Source organism: Manis pentadactyla, chromosome 14 (assembly GCF_030020395.1).
Source record: "Manis pentadactyla isolate mManPen7 chromosome 14, mManPen7.hap1, whole genome shotgun sequence".
In the NCBI taxonomy this organism is placed as follows: Eukaryota; Metazoa; Chordata; class Mammalia; order Pholidota; family Manidae; genus Manis; species Manis pentadactyla.
Window position 1 is genome coordinate 17,019,849 of NC_080032.1, and position 23,970 is coordinate 17,043,818.

At 48.3% G+C, this 23,970-nt stretch overlaps 1 protein-coding gene across 1 annotated transcript in view; it reads left to right on the forward strand.

The window, feature by feature from the left end:
* KSR2 (kinase suppressor of ras 2) overlaps positions 1–23,970 on the forward strand; it is a 362,570-nt gene extending 338,600 nt beyond the window's left edge. Inside the window, exons 15-19 of the mRNA XM_057491701.1 lie at positions 12,094–12,190; positions 13,203–13,336; positions 18,340–18,471; positions 22,807–22,936; positions 23,833–23,970. Of these exons, the coding sequence (XP_057347684.1) occupies positions 12,094–12,190; positions 13,203–13,336; positions 18,340–18,471; positions 22,807–22,936; positions 23,833–23,970 (631 nt within the window). The remainder of the gene's footprint in view (positions 1–12,093; positions 12,191–13,202; positions 13,337–18,339; positions 18,472–22,806; positions 22,937–23,832) is intronic.

A 23,970-nucleotide genomic window follows, 5' to 3' on the forward strand; every position in this document is an offset into this window, starting at 1 on the left:
GGTGGGGTGTGTCCTTCAGTGGAGCCCCCTACCTGTCTGGGGTAGCAGCAGGCAGCCCAGCCTGGCTTGCAGATTAGTTCCTGACCTGCGTTCGCGCTGGCCCCCATTCTCTATCCCTCCCCCTCATCAGCTCAGCTGAATCCCAAGCACAGCCATGTCCCTGCACCTGTGACACTTGCTGACACTGTCTCTCGTGGTGTCTGCCTTGCCTGCTAGGCCTGATATCCCCACACCTAGCTGGGACTGTTGGATGGACAGATGAGGGGAAGGCCAGGCAGGTGAATGAACAGAAAAGCCACTTGCCCTTGACCACGCCCAGTTCCCAGTGAAGAGGAAGATGGTTCAAACTTGTCACACTCCTAGTTTTAGCAACCCAATTTCTGTTGACCCACTCCAATTTCTTAAACAAGGATCAACAAACATTTTCTGTAAAGGGCCAGATGGTGAATATTTTTGGCTTTGCTATACGGTCTCTGTTGAAGCTACCCAACTCTGCCATTGTAGCACAAAAGCATTTGTGGACGATGTGCAGACAAACGGTGTGGCTGTGTTCCAATAAAACGTTATTCATGGACATGGAAATTTGAATTTCATGTAATTCTCACATGTCACAAAATAGTCCTTTGAATTTTTAAAACATATTTAAAGGTGTAAAAACTAGTCTTAGCTCATGGGCTATATAAAAACAGGCAGTGGGCTACAAAATCCTTAGCAGAGTGCTCATGGGAATGTTCAACAAATGGTATTTATTATTCTTAGGAGGCAGTGTGGCTCTGTGGCTGCAGACACAAGATTTAGCCTCAGACTGGTCTGGGCTTGAGCCAGGCTGATCCCCTCAAAGCACCACCCTGGGAAATTCCATCCCCTTCTGCATTTCAGATTCGCCATCTCTTCCATGCAAGAGGTAGGCCCAGTGATCTCTAATACTGGTCTACAGCCTGAATTAAAGAAATTTCTCTGCATGTTCTCATACACCTTGGTTGGGTAGGTTCTACGCTCTGGCACATTCTCAGCATCTGCTAGGAAGGGAGAATTTCCCATCTCCCCTTTCTGCCTGCCCCCCACCCCCTTCCCACTCTTGGGTACTGGGCCCCGTGGCTGGAAAGGACACCATCATTTTGTGGGCTTATGCTCACTACTCATCTCTCTGCCTCTTCTCCTCATAATAGCCACACAGTTATATTAAAAAAATCAAATAGTAAATGCTATCTTCCTCATTAAGGGTTGAACTTTCTCAGGGGGAGAGTGCGGTTGGGACTTTCACCTAAGGACCAGCCACTTACTGTGCACCCAGAACATGCGGAGCCCCGTGTAGAAGACGGGGGCAAGAAATGCTTCCTGCCCAGGAAGAGTCCCAGCCGGAGAGCCTTCCAAGCCAGGCTGAGTTCCTTGGACTTTGAATTCTGTTCGGACTGTACACTCATTTCCATTTGCTCCCACTTCAATATTTTCCAAACTGTCCATAGAATAAACATTGTGTATCTGGTTCCATCTCAGTCTAACTCACAGGTGCTTTTTTCCTTAAATTTTTTTCTTATTTTACAAAAGTAATACATGTTTATTGGAGAAAAATTAGAAAAGAGAGAGAAGCAGCAAGGAAAAAACTTGTAAAGCTCCTGATGCCACTATTCTAACACCTGGAAGTCTATCCCCAGGGGATTTCTAATGCATATAAATTATGTGGTATGCATATATATTTTTTAAACGGTAATTCAGTTTTACTGTTCGGCTATAAAAAAAAAGTGTGGTCAGGGAGCAACAAGAACTGATGTGTTTCCATATCCAGCCCTGGAGGGCAGGGCTAGTGGTCTGTTTGGGTTTTCAGTGCCACACTGATGCACTGCAGAGAGAAGAGGCTGGAAGCTTCATTGCTAATTTGATTGGTTTGGCTTGAGAGCTATTACACGTGCTAAGCCAGTAGAGAAAGATCTGCCTTGGCACTAAATAAACCCTCCCAGCTGCGGTGGACAATGGGAAGGCGGAGGGTTACGGGAGTCAGTCATTCGTCAGCTCATCCATTCACAAGTTCCAGGACAGCTCTGAGTACCACCCCTGGCCCACTGGCTGTGTGCTGCCCTCTGGGCCTCCAAGGATCAGGAAGCTCTGAAGACTCTCGCAGAGGGTCCGGCCCTCTTCAGCCTGCTTTGTGTGTCTCTGGGTGGCAGGTGGGGATTCCCAGACGGAAGCAGCCAGTGGACAAACAGGCCAAACACAGGCTGGCCCTGAATTTGGAAGGTGGAAGGAAAGGCCTGGAGTTGAGTGGCAGGGGGACCCAGGTTTCCAGAGGTCAGGCCGTCTGAGTTGGGCTCAGTCAGTTTTTCCTTTGCTAAAACATCTTTTTCCAAGGGATCTTATGAAATTGCAGAAAGATATAATGCTTCCAGCCCTGGACTCAAATCCAGACCCTGCTGCCTGCTGACTATGGGGCCCTGGGTAGGCTATGCAGTTCCCTGCATGGCGACCTCCTCGTTTGTAACAGACGCCTCCCCTCCTGGGAAGGATGGAGAAGGAGTTCTCCTCGTACAAGAGCTCCGTAAACTGAGATCATGTCTTACCTCACTTCATCTCCAAGCAGTGCTAAGTTGTGGGTATGAAAACTGGACACATAGGTCATACATACATAACCTCATGGTTCACAAAGCACTGTGAGTTCCCAAGATGTCAGGGGGGAACTTGTCCAAGATCACACTGCTAGGCAGGGGAAGACGTACATCTCAGGTGGCTCTGATTCTGATGTGGGTGCGCCTATCTGGGCTGGCTTACTGCCTCGGTTGCCTCATCTGTACAACAGGAATAACCACCCCCACATTAGAGGGTCGTTGGAAGCATTAAGCAATGTGACACCTGGAAACCTTCCGCCTGTGTCCTCATCCCCAGGCGGGCCTTTGGGAGATGGGCATTAGCCTCAACAAGGTGATCCCTCCGTGGAGAGATAGGGAGCATTTGGTTAGAAGTTGCCAGAAATCAGTCCCGAGCCTTTGCCCGGAAATGTGATGAGGTGGGAAGGGGGCTCCTGCTCTCCCGTTCTGAGATGCCAACCCTGTCTGCCTTTTAATGGTGGTACCCCTTCCCCATCTCCTTAGCCTCTACTTGAGCCCATGTTTGTTTCTCCAGCATCCTGATTATAACTCACAGTTATGCTGTCTGCTGTTTGTCTCCTCCACAGCAGTGAAGCCCCACCAGGACAAGGAAGTGTTCCTCTCAGCGTGTCACTGCACGCACCTGGCCCATGGTACCTGGTTATTTCATAATCGGCAGGAGGGGAGGGTTTACAGGTGGTGGGATTAAATGAGTCAGGGTTTCCTGAAAGGTAGGACAGGGACTACCAGCCCCAAATAGCCTTAAATCACATAGGGAGACAATTGTTTTTCTCTGCAATTCCCTTTCCATCCTTCTGGGACATTAAGGAGAAAGTTTCCATTCAGGGCTAGTAATTAACACCTTCCTAAGCCTTACTTGCTTAGCATTTTTTAAAACAAAGAGGAGACCTCAAACTCAAACCCTTTGGCAGACCACAATGCCAAGGTAGGATTTAATTTTGTTTTTTGGATGTGTGTGTTTTCATTGTGTTTATGTTTATATTTATTTGGGGTTAGAGGTTCTGGCTTTCTTCCTGGTAATGATAAAAGTTTCTTTTTGAAATATACTTATTTTTCAAAGGCAATGCAGTTAGAACATTAGCAGGTGAGAAATGATGTGAGTTGGCTGATCTGGCAAAAATCTTAAGGTGGTTCTGGAATGATTGCAATGTCAGGGATTCTGAATGAGATGCAGTCTGACCCTTAGGAGATGCTAGAAAATATGCTATGGAGTTAGGGAGGAGCATGTCCCAGGTTGTCTTTGGACAAGATCAAATCCCAGGTCTTGGATGGTGGTGCTGGCCCATATAGTGTGACCAGATGCAGGGGTCCAGCTGGGCTACCATTTCCTGGCAGTTCTCCCTGCAGTGACCTGGGGGCCTGGGCCTCCCCACCTGACCGCCAGTGCCCTTGGAACACTCCCTGCCTTTTAAAGCCCAGGCCAGGGAGGACAAAGTCCCCAGCTGCCCAGAAGCATGGAGTCACAGTCAGGGGCAAGAGCACCCCCTGATGGGCAGCACCCTCATCTCAGCCTTTGAAGGGCCCAGAGCATCCCACCCTTGGGCTCTGGACTTAGCAAACTCGGATCCTCTGGAGAAAAGAATCCAGTGGGATCGAGCGCCTGAGCATTCTCTTCCTTCCCCACTTCTCCAAGCTTTGCAGCAATATCAAAGGCTGGAGGAGGGCAGAAAGATGCCCGTTAGCAAAAATTAAGCCCTGCTTTCATGGGCAGCCAGCGTCCTGCTTTGCATATTCCCATGCCTGGCTGGCCGCTGTCATCTTTCTTGTCTGGTTGGGACATGAGCCTTCCCCACCCAACCCCTTACTTAATGGGACTCTGTAACTCTTCATTTCCTGGGTGCACATCAACTTAAGCAGGTGGCAAGCAGCTGGCATTTCTCACTGGCTTTCCAGTATTTCCCATTTTTATAGGAAGCTAACCTGGCATTTTTTTTATTATAAAGCCACAGGGTCCCAGGGTTTAGCGTCTTCAGTGTTAGATTCATGAAAGACTTGGAAGTTAGAGATTGCTTGCAGCTGTAATTTGACAGACCATGCTACATGTCACTTGGAATGCAATTTATTTGCTCACAGGGGGTAGGGTGATGGATATACAGAGGGCAATTAAGTGGTTTTGAGTTTTAAGAGGTAGGGATTGCTTAGACGTGAGTGAGCAGGGAAGGGGTAAATCCCTGCTGACAGAACCAAGTATTTTTAAAATAACAGCTGACTTGGAAACCAACTGCCTTGAGAATGCAAAGCAGGCAGAGCTGAGGACTATTTCCACCAAGCTGTTTCCTCTGTTTGGAGGATCAACACTTGAGAAGGACAGGCCCTGGGAGATGCTGTCTAGAGTCCAGCCATGTGGCCTTTGCTGTATTACTTAGACACGCCACTTAGTCCTACCCCAGGGCCTTTGCACAGGCTAGGCCTTCAGGCAGGAACCCTCTTCCCCCAGATATTTACACAGCTGGCTTCTTTCTTCATTCAGCTATTGACATGAAGGTCATCTCCCTAGAGTAGTTTCCCCAACCATCCTTGCTAAGGAAGCCCCCAGCTCCACCACTCTCTGTCCAGTAAATCTGTTTATTCTCTGTAGAGCCTGTGTCTCTCTGAATTTCTCATCTACTAACTTGCTTACTTCCTTGTTGCCTGACTTCTCTAGAGGGGAAGCCCCATAAGGTTAAAGACTGGGCCAATCTTGCATACTGCATCTCCTTTACCTACAATGCTACCAGGCCCCCTCGCTAAATGGATTGTGAACTTAACCAGTTATCTCTGGGCCTCAGTAAAATGAGATCAACCTTGAGTAGCCCATCTCCAAATAGGGTCCCCAGACCAGCAGCATAAGCATTACCTGGGAGCTTGTTAGAAAGGCAGATTCTCAGGACCCTACCCAGACTCCCAGAATCAGAATCTCTTCAGGGTTGGACTGGCATCCTTGTTTTAAGAAGCCCTTCCAGGGGACTCTGACACATGCTCAAGCTTGTCAGCCACACTGGCATGGTGCTTAAATACCTGCAAGTTCTAGGCAGGTGGTATCAATGCAGGAGGTGGACCAGGTGTGGCAGAGGCGACCGTCCATGCCATGTCCAGGGACATCCAAATTTAAGACCAAGCATGCCTGAAAACCCCATGCTCCCTCCATCCCAAATGGACCATTTGTTTCTCTCAACTTGAGCTCCATAGGGCTTTACCCTAGAAAAGCCCATGAGTGAATAAGCCGATAAAGGTAAAGATGTGGACCCCTAAGAAGCTGTTTCTGTTCTATTGGATGTGATGCTCTGCTGGGGCTCTCACTCCCTAGGATACTGGCAGGGGAGGTCTGTCCACATGAGCGGCTGCAGCATTGCATCCATTCCTTCCTCCAGAACATTTTGTGTGTTGGGAGTACAGTAGCCGCCAGATAGACCAAGACTGCCCTCACAGAGCCTACAGTCTGTGGGGGGCTTGTGGGGGAGACAGCCTGTAATGAGAGACTCTGTCTGCTGTGTGCACAATTGGAACCATGTAAAGATGCAACGACAGCGTCCAGTTCAGGGTGCTGCAGGGACCCACAGGACAGAAGGGACCTCGCTGGGGAGGCCTTGGAGGAGAGATGGGGAGAGCACTGCAGGCTGAGGAAACAGCACAAGCAAAGGCCCTGAGGTAGGCTGGTGTAGCTGGAGCTCAGGCAGCCGGAAGGGAGAGTCCAACAAGAAGAAGATGGAACAGTCTGCAGGAGCCAGACTGTGCAGGGCCTTTGGGGACTGGAGGAGTTGGGTCTCCAGAGAGCAGCCCTTGGAGCAGGGATGGAGCCTGGTCAGCTTTGCATTTTTAAGTGGCCACTCGGAGTGCTGGATGGAGAACAAACTGGGGAAGCCTGAGAGGCCAGGAGGGGCAGTTGTGGTCATCCAGGCAGGAGAGTAGTATTATTAATAACAATATTAATGATGATAGGAGCCACTGTTCAAGGAACACATGTCCTGCCTGGACACTGGGCCAAACACTGTACTTGTGCAATCTCATTTCAGCCTTACACACCCCTCTCCCCTGATGAAACATGCTTACTGCCCCACTGGATTCGTTTCCTAGTTGCTGCTATAACAAATTATCACAAACTTAGTAGCTTGAAACAACAAAAACTGTATTACAGTTCTGGAGGTCAGAAGTCTAAAATGGGCGTCATAGGGCTAAAATCAAAGCGTCAGCAGGGCCTCGTTCCTTTCTGGAATCACTAGGGAAGAACCTGTTGCTTAGCTTCTCTGACTTCTAGAAGCTGCCCACATTCCTCTGCTCATGACCCCCTCCTCCATCTTCAAAACCAGCGATGGCTGGTGGGGCCCTCGGCCCATCACAACATCCTGATGTCCTCTTCTGCACCAAAACCCCCCTGCCTCTCTCTTTGGCCTCCCCCCTTCCCTCTTAAGGACCCTTGTGATGACATCGGGCCCACCCAGACAGTCCAGGACAATCTCCCCACCGCAGGAGCCTTAACTGAATCACACCTGCAAAGTCCCTTTTTCCATGTAAGGTTCCTGAGGATTAGGACATGGGCATCTTTGGGGACCGTTATTCAGCCCACCACACCCACGGCCACAGGTGCAGACACTGACCAGATGAGACACAGTGAGACCCCAGGGTTATGAGGGCTGGGAGGTGGCAGAGCTGGGCTGCGAGCCTGTTGCTGCCCACAAGGCATCACCCCAGCCACCCGCCAGCCCCACTCCCCACTGTTCCCACCAGCCTGGGTCCCTGGGCTTGGTGGTAAGGAGGCCGGAGAAGGGAAAGAAAGTAGCTATCTCAGGCGGCTGGATTTCTTCCCACCTGCTGTTTTGGCAGAGTGAGGCAGTTTGGACAGAGGCCCTTGGAGATAAACCATCTAGGTGGTTTTATCTCATTGTTTCTGATGATCTTCATTTAGGTTGTAAGTCTTGCCGGGCCCTCTTGGCCAAAAGGCTGTCTGTGTCACCTGGGATATGGGGCCCAAGGCCAGACTGACATGAGCTGCCTGGGGTCAGGGCCAGAGAGATGGTGGGCCTACAGGTAAGGTGGGAAATTCCCAGTCCTTGTTCCTCTTCTTGGGGAAACACGATCTTTCTTGCAGAGAAGACACCAAGAGGGCGTGTGTACGTGTGTACCGGGGCCCGTATGCCTACTGCCCCAGAGCTAGGGGAATACTAAATGTAGTCTTAAGCCTCTAAAACACCTTCTCCTGACCTCCACACTGCGACCGAGGCCAGCAGGCCTCATCAGTCTTCACTGCCTAGGTGATGTCAGTGACGCCATTAAGCTACCACCCGCTGAGGGCCTGTGGTGTGCCTGGGTCTCAGGGGAAGCTCAGAAGCAAAAAGTGGGGGTTAAGAGCATAAACCCTGGAGTCAGGCTGCCTGGGTCTCAGCTCCACCTAACTTCTCTGAGCCTCAGTTTCCTGATCTGAAAAATGGGGCTGATCCCATACTTCATTAAACCTAAGTTACCATCAGTTAAACTATGCAATATTTCTTCTATGTGCTACAAAAAAAGAAAAAGAAATTCAGTGCCAGAGAAACTGTAACTTGTCATTGAACGCCAGACATACTCTGATTTCAGAGATGTTCAAATGCGAAGAAATGTGCATCTTGGAGTCAATGAAACATGGCAAGAATACCTACCTCTCTGCTGCCTGACACATAGAAAGGGCTCAGTGCACATTAGCTGGTATTGTTAGTATTATCTTCATTTTACAGAAGAGGAAACTGGGGCTGAAGTCACTTCTGAGGTTACCCAGCAAGTAGTAAATGGCAGAGTTGGGATTTGGGCTCGCTTAGCTGTGTGTCTCTTTAACAGCCTGAAAATCATGTCCAACACCTGGGCATCCGCACTGCAGAGAAGGTGAAAGCTCAGAAACAGGCTGACACCATGGCTGCGTGTCCGTGAGCAGGTCCTCAGCCCCTCGGGTCTCCACAGCCTCACCTGTAAGATGGGGGGTGATAGTGTGGATCCTGCAGGATTGCTGGGAAGACTCGTCGAGTTGACTTAGGTCCCACACCTGTGCTCATAAACCTGCCTACTCTCCGCCCTTCTTTTCCCCATTACTCCCCTGCAAGCAGTGTTTCAGACACCAGTGTTAGCCACAGCAATTCCAAGCTGAGAGCGATTGCTGCGGACACTTGGACTGACTTGCCTGGACTGTCTGAGCCTCGTCACTCTGGAAACCTGCTCCTGCTTAGTGCTCAGCCTTTCTCTGTACCTGCTCTTCAACACCTGGGCAGGCACAGCCAGGCCTGGAACCCCTAATTCTTCCTCAGACCCTGCTACTCAGGACTGCGAAGAGTTCAGAAATGGATACCTGGGGTATTCGTATTGGTTTAGATTTTCTTTTAAATTTCAACACTGTATGTTTATTGTTTATCCTTTCCTTGCTGACTTTTTAAGTAAACTTTAAGTATGTTAATACCTGGCAAAGTGCCCAGATCCTAAGAGTACAGTCTGATGAATTTCCACGAAATACCCACAAGTCAGTATCCAAACCAAAACACAGAATATCGCCTGCCCCTAATTCCCTGCATGCCCCTATCCAGCCTCCCCAGCCCCAGGGGTCACCACTACACTGACTTCCAGCACACGGATCAGTTTTATCTGCTTGTGTACTTTATATAAATGGAATCATTCGGTGTGAGTCTTGTGTGTCTGGTTTCTTTTGTTCAACATTATGTTTATGAACATCACCCGTGTCTTCTGCAGTTAGCAGTAGTCTATTATTATACAGTATAGTGTGAAGTTACAGTTGACCCTTGAGCAACATGGGGGTTAGGGATGCTGACCCCATACACAGTTGCAAATCCATGTACAACTTTTGACTCCCCCAAAACTCGACTACTAATAGCCTACTGTTGACCAGAAGCCTTACTGATAATGTAAACAGTCAACTGACATGTTGTGTGTATTATATACTATGTTTTTCAAGTAAAGTAAGCTAAAGAAAAGAAAATGTTTTTTTCAAATTTTCACAGATCTCCAGAAAATTTTCTAATGTATTTGTTGGAAACACCTGCATATAAGTGGACCCCCAAAGTTCAAACCCACATTGTTTAAGGGTCAGCTGTATTTCGTTATGTGGATATATCACTATTAACCCCTTTTTCCTATTGAAGAACATTTAGATTGGTTCCAGTTTGGGGCTTATATGTGTGGGTTGCTGTTAACATTCTAGTGTATTCTAGTACACGTCTGTGGGTAAATATGGGTATGCATGCCTGCTGGGGACGTACTTAGTAGAGGAATTGCAGGTGGTGGGTTATTTGTGTATTTCATTTTAGTAGGTATTCCAGTTTAGACCCACCCATCGGTGTTAGTTTGTCCAAGGGCTCCAAAAGCCATCAGGTAGTGGGAGAGGCAGACTTCAGCAGCTGCCACCGGAGAGGAGGATTTGAGCAGGGAAGGAAGACAGGGATGAACATCTGAAGCCTGCACTTTGTGTGCAGTAACTCTGGGCAGGAGAGTCTGGGAGTCCTGGAGCACACTGTGATTATTTGCTCTGCCGTCTGCAATGGGGATGGTATTTTCTGGGCTCTGGCCTGTAATGAGTGTAGGTGGCTGTTCAAGAACGGAGCAGCCAGGGGAAGGAGTCTGCCCACGGTCTCTGCCATCCTGAATACTTAAATGTCAATATGGTCTAACTGGCTGCACAGCCCGCTCCCCTCAGCCCTCTCCTCCAGCAGCCACAGTGAGCACCCTGCCGTAGACAGCAGCAGTGGACATCCTTGAGTCATCGTGGCTGCCTCCTGCAGGATTACGGGGTGACCTTGGACAGGTGAATCAGACTCCCAGTGAGTCAGCCACCCTGAGAATCTTACCTTAAGCAGGTGAAGAAATGAATCTTAGTCAAAGATCATGGGTGGCTATAGGGAGCATTTTGGATGGGTAGTGAGTAAGTAGGTGGATGGATAGACAGGTAGATAGGTAGATAGATAGTAGATGGACAGACAGATGCAATGTGTGTGTACAAATTTATAATTTATATATGTTTCTAAGAGTGTGTATGTGTTTACTATTTTATTGATCATTAATTGCATCTTGTAAGAGTTGGCATTTCATTTCATGAATACTAACTAGATGCCTACACCTTTACACACCTGATTTCATGTGGTTCTCTTAACAACCTTAGAAAGCAGGACCTGTTGACCCCATTTTACAGATAGTGAAACTGAGGCTCAGAGAAGTTAACTCACCTGCCCAAGGTTACACAACCACTAACTGACAAACCAGGATTCCAACCCATAGACTGTGACTTGGGCTCTGTTCTAACCACTGTACATCAGTTCCCACCAGGTGCCAGGCATGGCACTGAGTCCCTTCTCTCACTCCGACCTCAGGCAAACTCTACAAGGTAGGTATCATTAGTTTTCTTTGATGAATGAGGAAACCAAGCCCAAGAGAGGTTAGGAGACCCATCCAAAGACACCCAGGAAGTGAGCAGAACTGGGATTCAAACTGAGATCCCTGCGATACCAGGGTTGTAGTGCTAGCCGCACGATCTCAGCTGAGTCTAGCCACACCAGGGCTTAATAAATACTAAAGGAATGAATAAAATGCCTAGAATCTTTTAGAAATAAAGTCAAACTAAAAGAAAAATTCAAGCCATCATTGTGATGTGGATGGAAAACAGACTTTCCTAAAGCCATTCCTTCGTCTTCCAGCCAACATTGGATGTGGTGAGCCAGGCATAGCACTGGGAGCTGGGAACGCAATGGCTAATCTAGGATTCATTCCTTCACTCACTCACTCATTCACTAATTCATTCAATGAATGCTTATTGAGTGCCTGCTCAGTGGGTTGCAGGAATTGGGTTCACAGTGCAAAAAGAAGATGGATGGACATGCAGGCAACTAAATGAGAAGGTGGTGCTTTCACTGCCTAATGTCCTTTTTCATCTTGTCATTTATCTCAATCCACTGGTCCTCAAAATGAACTCATTGAGGCTGAAAATAATTTGAAAATCCCTCTATCTAGACAGGCTTCTGGGTTTTGGGGAGTATCTGGTATTTACTCACCCCCGTCTAAAGGCTTGAATGCATCGTTTGCTGACGGTACTTAGTACACGTCAGCCACCGCCTTGCTGGCCTTTCACCATTGTCCCCCGACACCAGCGGCTCCCAGTGAGTGGGAGCAGCTGGGATGCTTGGCCGGCAGAATGATGTCTGAGTGGTGTCTGAGGACTCCAGAAGGTGTTGGTTTATGTGCAGTTTTCCATCTGTGAGACCTCAGGACAGATGGAGCCTGGCAAACTTGCTTCGGAGTGAGGTTAGATTCTGCAGTTATCCTTGGGTGCCGGGGGGCATTGGTGAAGTTCTAAAGAATTCCCAAAGAACTTGTTCCCAGATCCACATCCCACAACCAGATCTGAAGTCCAGTAGCAGGTGTCTTATCCCTTAGGTGTGACAGTGGCATGTCCACATGTCTGCTCCATTATTTGTCACTTTCTAGTAACTGTTGTCGATTGCTCTCACCTTCACACTTTGCCAATCATTTATCTTGTCCTTTTGCTTTGCAGCCTCTGTAAGGGACGGACACTCTATTCTGTGGTGAGGGATGCCAAGATCGTCTTGGATGTCAACAAAACAAGGCAGATTGCCCAAGAAATCGTGAAGGTACCATTTTCCCCTGAACCTTGGAAAGACCCAGCCCCCTTCTGGGACTTGTGGTCTGGCGTTAGACCAACAGCCTGGACTTGAAAGAAATTACACTTGATCTGAAAAGTACCAGGTTGCCTATAAATAAGAATTTGCCAAGATATGACCGTTAGGGATGGTGCCAGCATTTGCTTTCCATCTGGTGCCTCCTCATCGTGATAATGGGACATGTTCAGGGACCAGGAAGAAGTTCTCCTTGTTTAAACCCTTACCCCTCAAATCCTTGAATTCCCATGAGGCAAGCCATCACACTCTCTGTCTCTCTCTGTCTCTCTCTCTCTCTCAGCAGCTGCTGGGGAAATGTCAAATTGTTGGGTGTTGTTTGAGATTAAAACAAATGGGAACATCCTGTGTTTTCTGGCAGGTGTCTCATTAGTCAGTTGTACTGAAGCTTTTATTTCCCCACTGGAAGTGTTAGGACTAAGCTGCAAGAAGAAATAAAATGCGACTGCTCATCAAGGCAAAAAAAAAAAAAACCAAAAAATCTAGACATTCACCCTTGAGCTGGACCCCCAACAGACTCATGCTCCTGATGATGGGGTCAGGATTCCCCTCTTGAGGAGTGCACGCAACTGCAGTGAGGAGGTTAAGTAGGATGAGGAGCAAGTCTCGTTTTTAAAGAAACGGGGGAAGATAGTTGATGGAATTCCTTCCTCTGGGGACCTTGTCTCAGGTTCGTCCCCACCTTTTCCACTCTAGGCACATCATCCTGTGTTCCCTCTTCAGGAAGAAGGAGTGCTGGGTGGGAGGTTTGCAGTGGTTTGAGGGAGGCGACAGACTTGGGTCTTGGGGGACCCTGCCCATTCCCACTTGCCGTGCCTTCTCCCCCTGCCCCTCCCGGCCTTTGTGTTTGGGGCCGGTTCATGTGATCTCACTGGAAAGGGAAGGCGTGTGAGCCGCGGACCCAGCCAGGCTGGCGGCCAGCGCTCGGCTCTTCTCCGGCAGCTCCCTGTTTGCTTGCTTCTTGTAGGGCATGGGCTACCTCCACGCCAAGGGAATCCTTCACAAGGACCTCAAGTCGAAGAACGTCTTCTATGACAACGGCAAAGTGGTGATCACTGACTTCGGGCTCTTCAGCATTTCTGGGGTGCTGCAGGCCGGCAGGTCAGCGGAGGGGAAGGGCACAGAGGGGTCCTTGATGGATGACAATCAGGGGGTAAGAAGCCAACTCATATGACTTGAGTGACCTTAGGCTGGGTGGAGGGCCCGAGGTCACTCAGCTGAGCGACCAGGCTGCTTGGCAGTGCTGACATCCAGGTCCTGCTCCAAGGCCCACAGTGGTGCCTTGAGTTTTCATATGAATTCCTCAATTTTGGTTTAGCAAGAGTAGAGTTCAGAGCAAGGGATTTAAAGTTGGACCCACCTGGCATCCAGCTTGGTTCTGCCACTTATTAATTGTACCATTGGTCACCGGGAACCTCTCCGAGGCTGAGTTTCCTTGCCTGCAGGAAAACTGATGCACAGGATGCTGCCCACCTCCTGGGACCTTGTGTGGACAAAGTAAGATAACACACATCCAGTGCAGTGCCTGGGGCACAGGAAACACCACAAATAGTAGCTGCTACAGAGTTGTTGTAATTAGTATCAATTTGCATATACCTCCTGGTGGCACGCAGGAGCATCAGTAGCCAGCGTTAAGTAAGTAACTCTCAGGCGCCACTCACCTTAGGGCAGGCCCCCTTTAGTTGACCGTGTGAGAAACAGCTTGATCCTAAATAAACAACCCGTAATTCAGAAGGTTTACCTCTTGTGACTTTTAATTTGAAATGTGTGTGCATGCATATGCACACACACACACACACACTGCAAAGCCCTGCATGTTTTCTCTAATTGTGCCCCTTATACAGCATGTCTCTTCCAAAAGGCTGCCCCACCATTTCTCTCATTTTACTTCAGTCTTAGCTGCTTTAGGGAACCATGAATCCCTTTGAGGCACACCCCAGGGGCCCCCAAAGTGAATTTTGTTCATACTATGTAATACCTTGACTCTTAAGTCAGGGCATCCAAGGTTCAGCAAAACTTGATCCAGCTGTTCGTGTGGGAGACAGTAACAAACACAAGCTTAAGTGTCTTTTTCAGATTTTACTGTACCCAGAGAGATTCACTACTGTCTCCAAAACTATCTACAGCACCCAAGAAGTAGGCAAGTGAACAAATAGATCAACGGATAGACAGAGAGACGTCCTCGAGTGAGATCCCAAGGAGCCGGGAGGGCTGGACAGCACAAGATTTCTTCCCTCTGTCTCCCCAGCAGCTCCTATTTTGGGGTTTGGTGGCAGGGGAATTACACGTGCCTTTTTCCATCACGCCAAGCTGAGGGCAGAGGAAGCAATTGGTGACATCATTTGTGTCCAGACAGAAAGCGGCCCAGCAAATGTTTTTTGCTTGGTTCATAGCTCTTTAAAAAAAAATCAGATTCCTCCCCCTGGAGGCATGTCTGTACCCTCTACCTTTCTCTTTGCTAGTGGATTCTCCACTGCCTGGAGGTAACTGGCAGGGGTAGGGCAGGGCCTCTGATTTTCTTCCTTTAAAGTTTTATTTTCTGAAGCCACGGGGCAAAGAGGAAGAAAGGAAATTGAATGACGTGGGTATCCTTTCCTTTAGCTCATTCATTGAGGCCCAGTATCAATCAGGAAGGAAGTTCAAGTCAGGGGCAAGGTGGCTTCTGGTCTTATTGTCCAGACACACTCCCTCCCCACCCCTACCCCAGCCAGGTTCTCAGTGCAAACCTGGTTTGCACTGTGAGAGTTCAGAGAACCCACAGCAACATCTCCTGACAAGAAATCCACATTTCATGGCCACCCACGAGCAGCCACCCGTGGCTTCCTGTGCCTGTATCCCTGTCGCAGTTAAGTCTGGGTTCAGAACTTGGTTCCCTGATGGTATGATACTGGTCCAGGAATTAGTACAGAATCGTGGTTAGGAGTCTGGTCTCTGGCAGTCAAACAGATCTTAGCTCTGTCACTGATTACCTCTGCAGCTTGGGAAGGCCACTAAAGCATGTGAATCCCTGTGTCCCCATCCATATAACAGAGGTGATACCCATCTGGTTGTGGGCTTAGTAGGATTTAGTGGGATGGATGACCTGTCATACAGTAGGTGCTCAGCAAGAGTTACTCCTTCCTGCTAGCCCCTCAATTAGAGCTGGGTACCCAGCAAGGGGAGCTCTGCCAGGCCAGGGGCGGGGGTGGGGGTCGCCAGTGAAGCAAGCATGTCCTAGGCATCTAGACATCCCAGGGCCTCCCCTGGGCCCATCCCCAGCACTGTCAGCATACAGCTGCTATTAATCATAATAATAACCACAGTGAAGATGATTTTGGTTCATCACTGGTGACATTACCATGAGAATGGGGCACCCCAAAGTGTCTGTGCGAGGCCTGGTGGCTAGCCGCCTCCCAGGCCTGTACCCACACCTCCCCAGGCTGAAGGTTCTTGAGTGGCCGTCGGTTCCTCCTGCAGGCGCAGCCCTGAATTTCCAAACCTCTCCTGACCCAGAGCATCAGGAACAGGTTGCAGTGGCTATTGGAAAGAGAGAGGAACTGGGAATCTTGCCTTTTCAGCAACAGCCTCCCACCCCTACACCCCACCCAACTCCATCCCCAGTAGCCTGGTCATGCCAGGAGAATGTCAGCTGGCCAGGCCACAGTCCTTCTTTCTTGGATTCTTGGGACGTTCTTACTTTGGGCTCTAGACTCAACTCCATTTCTGAGTCCTCTAGATGCAAAAATATCCTTAGGTAATAATTCCGTCTAATACTCACATGGCCCTGGCAGTGGCTGCAGCCCTGGGCCGTGCAGTGCCTCCTTTCCATCCTTGCACCAGGGGTGTGAATTCAATGTGCCCATTTTTCAGGTGGGAAAATGGAGACTCGGGGCTGCTCAGGGTCACACAGCTAGTAAACAACAGAGGGGTCCTTAAACCCTTGAAGGTGTCCCCGATTCTAGAAGCAAGAACCCCCTGGGCCCTGCAACCCAAGACCTCACTAATGGACCTGAGTCCTATTTTCCTGCAGAGGATGTATTCTGTCAGAGCCACTGTGTAGAACAAGTCATGTACTACTATTGAAAGACTAAAATTTGGACCATTTCCTCATTTCATATATAAATTAGGACAGTAATTCTCAACTGGGGCTCTCCTGCCCCCAGAGATATATTTGTGAAGTCTGGATGCTACTTGGGTCTAGTAGGCGGAGACCAGGGATTTTGCTAAATTGCCTATAATGCCCAGGACAGTCCCCAGCACAAAGAACGATCCAGACCAAATCCAGAACTGCAAAGTCCCGGAGCCTCTCTTGACAGGGTTCTCTCCTCCCCTAAGTGTGGTCCACGGGTGATTTTAGGGAGGATGTGCGCAAACATTGTTTTCACCTTAAACCTAATGTGTACTAAAAAGGGCTAGTTTCCATTTACGATCATGTTAGAAAGTAACCTATTAAAAATAGACGACTATGGGATATGAAGAAGTATAGTTAGGAGAGCAGTTTGGCACAGCAGACATCGCTCAGAAGCTACCCTGGAGGAGATGTAGAATCCAGCCGGGCCCCAGTCCCCTCATGCCAGAGGCTCTGGACCTTCATGGCCTCACTCTTAATGGTTGGAGACACCCATCCCTCTTCCTATATTAACTGGCCCTTTCCTGGGAGTCTTGAATCAGAAGAAACCTCATAGGAGGTCTGCTCATATTTTAGACCCAAATGGAAAGCTCTGTACTTGTTAAGACTTATAATGTGGAGAAGAGAGTCAGCTTCTTTCTTCTTCTAAGAATTCATCCTAAGGAATAATCGTAGATGTGGATGAAGGGATGTACTCACGGTACCTACCCAAAGATGTTCATCACAGCATTGTTTACAGTGATGAAAAGGGAAGCCACCCAAGGCTCATCAGCCAGGGTTGGTTGTATATATTAAAGTAGATACATGGATGGCATGATGAATGCCAATTACATTGGCATTCTTTAAGTTTCCAGAACACCCCCATCAGGGTGTGCCTTGGACCTTTGTCCTGACTTTCCCATCTGCCTAAATAGTCTTCCCCTTGTTCATGTGGCAGAATCCTTTATGCCATGTCAGTCTACGCTCACATTTTACCTAGAGTCAGCTCTCTCTTATCTTTGACACATTCCCCTGTTTTAACTTGTGCATAAGGCTTATCACTATCTGTATTTTTCCTATTTATTTAATTCATTTGTTATCACCTTCCCCTACCAAAGTGCAGGCTCTAGGAGGGCAGAGACCCTGTTAGTCATATTCACTGCTGCGTTCCTGGTGCCAAGAATAGTGTCTAGGCATAGTAGGTGTTCCATAAATACAGTTTATCCTCCTTATTTATGGATTCCATATTTGCAAATTTACCTACCCACTCAGATTTATTTGTAACCCCAAAATCACTGCTCACAGTACATTCATGTAATTCACACGTGTGCCCAGGGCAGTGAAAATTTGAGTCGTCTGATGAGTGTGTTCCCAACTGAGGTTGAACAAGGAGACGCTCTGCATTCTTGTTTCAGTTGCCATACAGAGATGACTGGGGGCTGGAGCCAGGAGGGGGCATCACAGTGCAGTGCAGGAAGCTCCAGCTCTGAGGCCAGTAGGACGGGGTTTTGCAACTCTGGCATCTAGTTGTGGGGCAGCTCCAGAAGTGGCACTCAACCTTTCTGAGCCTTGTTTGCTCTTCTATAAGATAAGAAAACAGAATGTACCAGGCTGAATTGTTTTTAGGATTTAACATGATAATCTGCGAGGGGTGTGTGTGTGAATACGTATTTCCCCTGGAGCAGTGATTCCTTATTTGCTCATTCAGGGTCCATGGAGACTTTATAGGCCATGACTACCACGTTTAATGAACTCAGCTGTATTTGTTGAATGAAGATGTAGAAGGGGGTGCCTTAAGAGGCAAGGGGGCCCAGTGACGGTTTGGGTGTTGACTATCTATCTCCAGACCAGCCTTCCCTGTACCTCCCACTGGGTCTCAGTCTCATATAAGGTCAGGCAGTGCCCAGAGCAGGGGGGATGCAAGAAAGCCAGCAGAGACACCAGGCATTTGGGTTGGTACTGGGGGTCTGGCCCTTCCGGGCCGTGGAGTGGGGCTCACTCTGTTCCGCATCTCCAGGCGGGAGGACAAGCTCCGCATCCAGAGTGGCTGGCTGTGCCACCTGGCGCCGGAGATCATCCGCCAGCTGTCTCCCGACACAGAGGAGGACAAGCTCCCCTTCTCCAAGCACTCGGACGTCTTTGCCCTCGGGTAGGTGGCCCGCCCTGGCCTTCAAGAGCCCCAGCCCTGGCAGAGCGGCGCCTCCCAAGACTTCCATTGGTGGCTTTTGGCAGCGCCGGGGCCAAGGTGGCTGGATTTGTGGGTGAAATGGGGGTGTCTGAGTAGGTGTAGTAGAAAGGGTGGCCCTAGCAAACCTTCATGCCTACTGTCGAACTGGTTATGTAACCCTGTCAAGAAATCTGTTCTTGTGGAAGACAGACAATGAGAAGGTCAGTATTAACAAGGTATGATGAATGCCATGCTAAGGGGTAAGCACAGGACTACAGGAATAAAGGAGGAACTAAATTCAGCTGGGAGATCAGAGAGGGCTTCCTGGAGGAGGTGACTGAGTCTGAGTTAAAAGTTGACTCTTAGTAGGCCAAACGAGGGTAGGGTGAAGCATCCAGATAGAAGAAACATGTGAAAAGGCACAAGGGCAGCAGAGAACAGACAGCCCACAATGGAGGAACATATGGGGGTGGGGGAGGAAAGGGAGCTGAGGGATGGAGAAGCGCAAGAAAATGAGTCTGGGTGGTGACATGAGCGACCAGAGAGGAAAGCAGTGTCAGTCCTGTGGGGACTTGCCTGAGCTGAGTTTTTCACATCATCTGCACAGCACTGGGGAGTCGTTAATGGTTATTAGGCAGGGGAGTGACATAATCATATTTTGAGTTTTAGAACAATCTCTCTACTGTGTGAAGAATGGAAAAGAGAAAGACACCTGGGAGCTGGGTAGCCAACGCCTTCTCCGCTGAATCATGCCGGCGGGTGTGAAAGCTGGGAGCGGCCAGGAGAAGCATTTAATGGGTGGACGAGATAGGGTTTGATGATGGGCTGAGTGTGGGTGGTGGCCAGGTATCTACCTTTAGCACACGGTGGAGAGTGGTGTCCTTACCAAGGTAGAGAGCCTGGAGGTGGGGCAGGGTTGGGGCATGTCCACAAGGCAGAGAGAGCAGATGTGGACACAGTGAGTTCGACCTACCTTGGAGGTGGCCAGTGAACCAACCGGAAGGCAGCTGAATCTACACATCTAGGGTTTGGGCCATGAGAGGGAACATGTCTTTGCAAGTAGAGAGAGAGGGACAGGGTGCAGGACACAGCCCCACAACATGGAACAGAGTACTCTCAGAAGGCACAGCAGGAAGGGCTTCTGTGCTCCCACCCCTCAAATGGCTGTGCCCATCCTGACCTTACCTTGTCCACGGTGTGGTGGCAAGGACTGGCAGAGAGAGCGCCGGAGGAGCTGTTTGGGAGAGTTGCAGGCCTGCAGATGTGTGCCATTAGACTTAGGACCCCCAGAATGGTAGACCATCTTCCATGGAAAAGTTCCCCCCACCATGTCCTTTCTTGGGGTTGGGAGGAGGGTATTTGCTGACATGTTAGGATACTTGACATCTGTCACTTGGACCCCTTTAGAAGCTGTCATCTGCACTGATTAGTTTATGCCCACATCTTTATCTAGTTAGGGATTGTTATCTAAAACCAAATTGCAATAATTAAGTTGTTAAATTTCAGTATAAATTTAGCAAAAGAAAAAAGAAGATAATTAACAAAATGTAGAAAAGTAAGAAATTGGCTTTCCACTGAAGTTTTAATCTTCAGCAATTTTATTTTCTTAACATGAGTTTCTCTTGAAAGTTGGGTTTGAAAGGAAGCTTTAATGAGGCATTTATTCCTGACACTGCTGAATTCCGAGGGACCTGGCTGTCTTGGTTTCCTGCCAATTAGGTGCCTCTTGTTGCCTGGGAGCATCATGCTTGGGCATGACTTAGAACAAAAGTGGACTTTTAACAGCATGCTGAGTGAGCACCGTGCTGAGTTCTCATAGGTGCCGTCTCACGGAATCTTCGCAAGCTCCCTTAGGAGCAGGTACCATTGCTGCTTCCAACCGACTGGACGAAGCAGGCTCCCAGCGGCTCAGTGACCTGCCTCACTGCAATCAACGGCAGAGCCAGGAGTCCACTCGGGACATCCTAACTCCAGAATTGGAGCTTTTTACCCTGGAGGCTTGGGAATCACTTCACCCCTCAGAGCACTAGTTCCCTCAAGCCTAAGTAAAAGTGATAAACCCGCTGAGGTGCTCTAGAGACTGAAGTGAGAAAATCTTGCAAGACACTCAGCACTGGACCAACCTTCTGATAGGCTCCCTTCCCCCTTTTATGTGACCAGGGCCTGCAGCCTGTCCATGCCTCCTTCTCCAGGCCCCAGACGGCACCTGCAGGGTTGCCCTCCCAAAATGCTCACTGCCCCAGGTACAAGGGCTTTTGGATAGGATGCAGTATAGGTTTCCTGACATAGCATAATGGCCAGTAGTGTAATTCTGTAGCCAGCTGGGCTGGATTCAACTTCCGGCTATGCCTCTTATTTCCTGTGTGACCCTGGGTAAGATATATAACCTTCCTATTTTTTTTTAGCCTACAGTTTGCTCATCTGTAAAATGGGGATAATGATAATGCCTCCTATTTTAAAATGAAAGTTTTATTATTATTGATAATAAAAATGGTTTATTATTATTGATGATAATAATGATAATGCCTCCTATTTTAAAATGAAAGTTTTATTATTATTCAGGCCTGAGGCCAGTAGATCAGGAGGTGACTGCCATTGAAAAGGCAGTTCATTATGCAGGGTTCCCAAAAGGAGGGGGTGCATCATACCCCACAGGGCCACGCAGGGAAGCACTAGGGTCTGTCAGGAGACAGAGGGAGCCGGAGGCAAATAGGCAAATGTGGGCCAGAGCCTTTATTGTGATTTCCTCAGGCAGGGGTGGGTGAGGCGGGGTAAGCAGGGGTGGGGAGTCTCTCCAGGGCCAGCAAAGCCCCAGATGTCAAGTCATCGTAATAAAAAGGCATGCTTGATACACCTCCCCGTAACCACAATAAATGCGTAATGTCTAGCCTAAAGGAGAAGCTCAATAAATCTTACTGCTTATTATGATGATAATAATCATCTAGCAACTTGACCTGAGAACTTCCTGACCATCCAACTCAACACGCCAACGCCTGAGCACTCCTGCTCCTCCCCACCCCGGAGGGACAAGATGGCAGGGGAGAGAACGTGCTGAAAGTGGGGCCTTAGAAATAACTGGCTGCATGCAGTCCTGTGATTGGTAAAGAGGAGAACGGAGCGCTTCATTTTTTAAAGCTCATTTACATAAATTGTCTTAGATTAGAGGAAAGCGAGTTTCCTAGGATTTTTTCAGCTATTTCCTGAGTTGAGGAACCTTGTTCCCTAGGAGCTGAGACCTATTCCTATGGGACAGCATCCTATGAGCGAGCCCTGGCCCCACGGTCCTCACTGCTGCCCGGGGCTCCCAGCTTCACCTATGCACAGCCCGGCCCATTGCCCCTTCCGTCCCGCGTACAGCTCACTGGAGCAGCCCTTTCCTCACTCATTCTGGTGTCCCAATTCATGATGCAGAGGCAATCCCTCTAGAATAATTCTGGCATCAAATTGTTCTGGCATTCAGTGTCCCAGGTAAATATCCTCCCCCTGCAATTTTGTCATTATTCTCCTTTGGCAGGTCAGGGAACCTCAACTCAGAGAAGTGAAGCTACTTACCCAGTGACATACTACTAGTATAGAATAGAATCAGGACTTGAACCCAAGACATTCTGACTCTCAAATCCTCTTCTTTCCATTATTCCATGAGACGGTTTGTACTTAAAAATGCACATATAAGGAAAGTCCTATCCTGTATCCCAGAGTGAGCCATTGTCTCTTTATTCTCTTGTCTGTGTCTAAATAGTTTTTTAGAAGAGTAACCGCATACCTTACGTAGTCTTGTATCCTACTTTTTTTTACTTAAAACTATATGTTGAGTATTTTATGTCAGCAAAATTTCTTTGAACTGTTTCAATAATAACACAGTATTCCATTAAATATGGATTTACTACAATATATGCAACCTGTTCTTTTTTTGAACAATCACATTATTTTTGCTTTTTTTCGTATCATATATGATGCTGTAGAGAACATCCTTGTGAATGATTTTTGTATCTGTAATTATTCTCTTACAGTGGTTTCCTAAAATCACAAACACAGGGTCAGAAATCCTAACCATATTGAGATGAACTATTCAGATTCTAGGTTTTCACTCATTTTAACTCAGATGCCAGAGAAGGTATGCTGGGATAAACATGACCTCTAAGACATCAAGAAAGCTTTATATGCATCCCAGTTCACAAACATCAACCCTGTGCGGAAGAAACTAGGGACAGGGGTGGTCGACCAGCAGGCTGGCTGGCCAGGTGTGTGCTGGTGAGGAGAAACAGAGCCACAGTTGACATATCAAATCAACATCCCTTTAACAATGTCTACCAACAGCACAATTTGGTATGAACTCCACGCCAGAGAGTGGCCTTTCAAGACCCAACCAGCAGAGGCAGTAATCTGGCAAATGGGCACCGGCATGAAACCCAACCTCAGCCAGATCGGCATGGGAAAAGAAATCTCGGTAAGTCCTGAGACAGTGCCAGGGCTGGGGGCATGTGGGGAGAGGAAGCAGATATACAGTCCTATGTGGTAAGGTTACAAATGCTTTCCCAGAGGAAGAAACTGACCCACAGCCTTGCAGAGCACTAGAGCTTAGAAGGCAAAGCTTCTGAATTATGCCTGCAATTCCAGTTCCCGCCATCAGGGGGGCGGTAGTGCTTGGCCAGGTTTTTCCTAGCAGTGGATTGCCGAGTCGGGTAGAACCAGTGAATCCCATTTTCTGTTATTTTCTAAAGATATTCATTAAAATATCACCCATACTAATAGTACTAATTTATTTGGATCTACATAAAAATTGTTAAGGCATTATCCAATTGAAACAAGATATACGGAAACAGAGAAGTCTGAGTATAAATACAATAATCATCCTCTAAAATACTGCAGGAAGTGTGCTTTCTTTTGAATAGAAGACAGATGAGTCAGAGAATGAGCAATTATCTGGCATGTTTTTAAGGATTACCTGCCTCTAGGTTTCCTTTCTCAGGTGAGGATACTGAAAGTAACTTTGACTTTGACTTTGAAGAATACTTAGAGTACAGGGATGTGGAGAGAGACCTCAGGATTCCCTTTCCTCCCTCACTTTTGTGAAAAATGCCTAGAAGCTCCTCAGGCAGCATTATTGATCTCAGTGGATCCCAGACCTTCTAGAATAGGGCCTACCTAGTTTGCTTGCAGGCTCAGCAATTGGATGCATAGAAGGATGGCTGGGGGGGGTGTGGGTGGGTGGATGGATGGGTGAGTGGATGATGGAGGAATATGGAAGTGGGACAACGGGTAGACAAATAGGTCCAATGGGGTATCAGGGAGTAATCAAGAAGTCGCCATTATGTTAAATCACCACGTGTTGGTTTCCTGTAGGACATTCTTCTCTTTTGCTGGGCCTTTGAACAAGAAGAAAGACCTACCTTCACCAAGCTCATGGACATGCTGGAGAAACTGCCAAAGCGAAACCGCCGCCTGTCTCACCCCGGACATTTCTGGAAGTCTGCAGAGTAG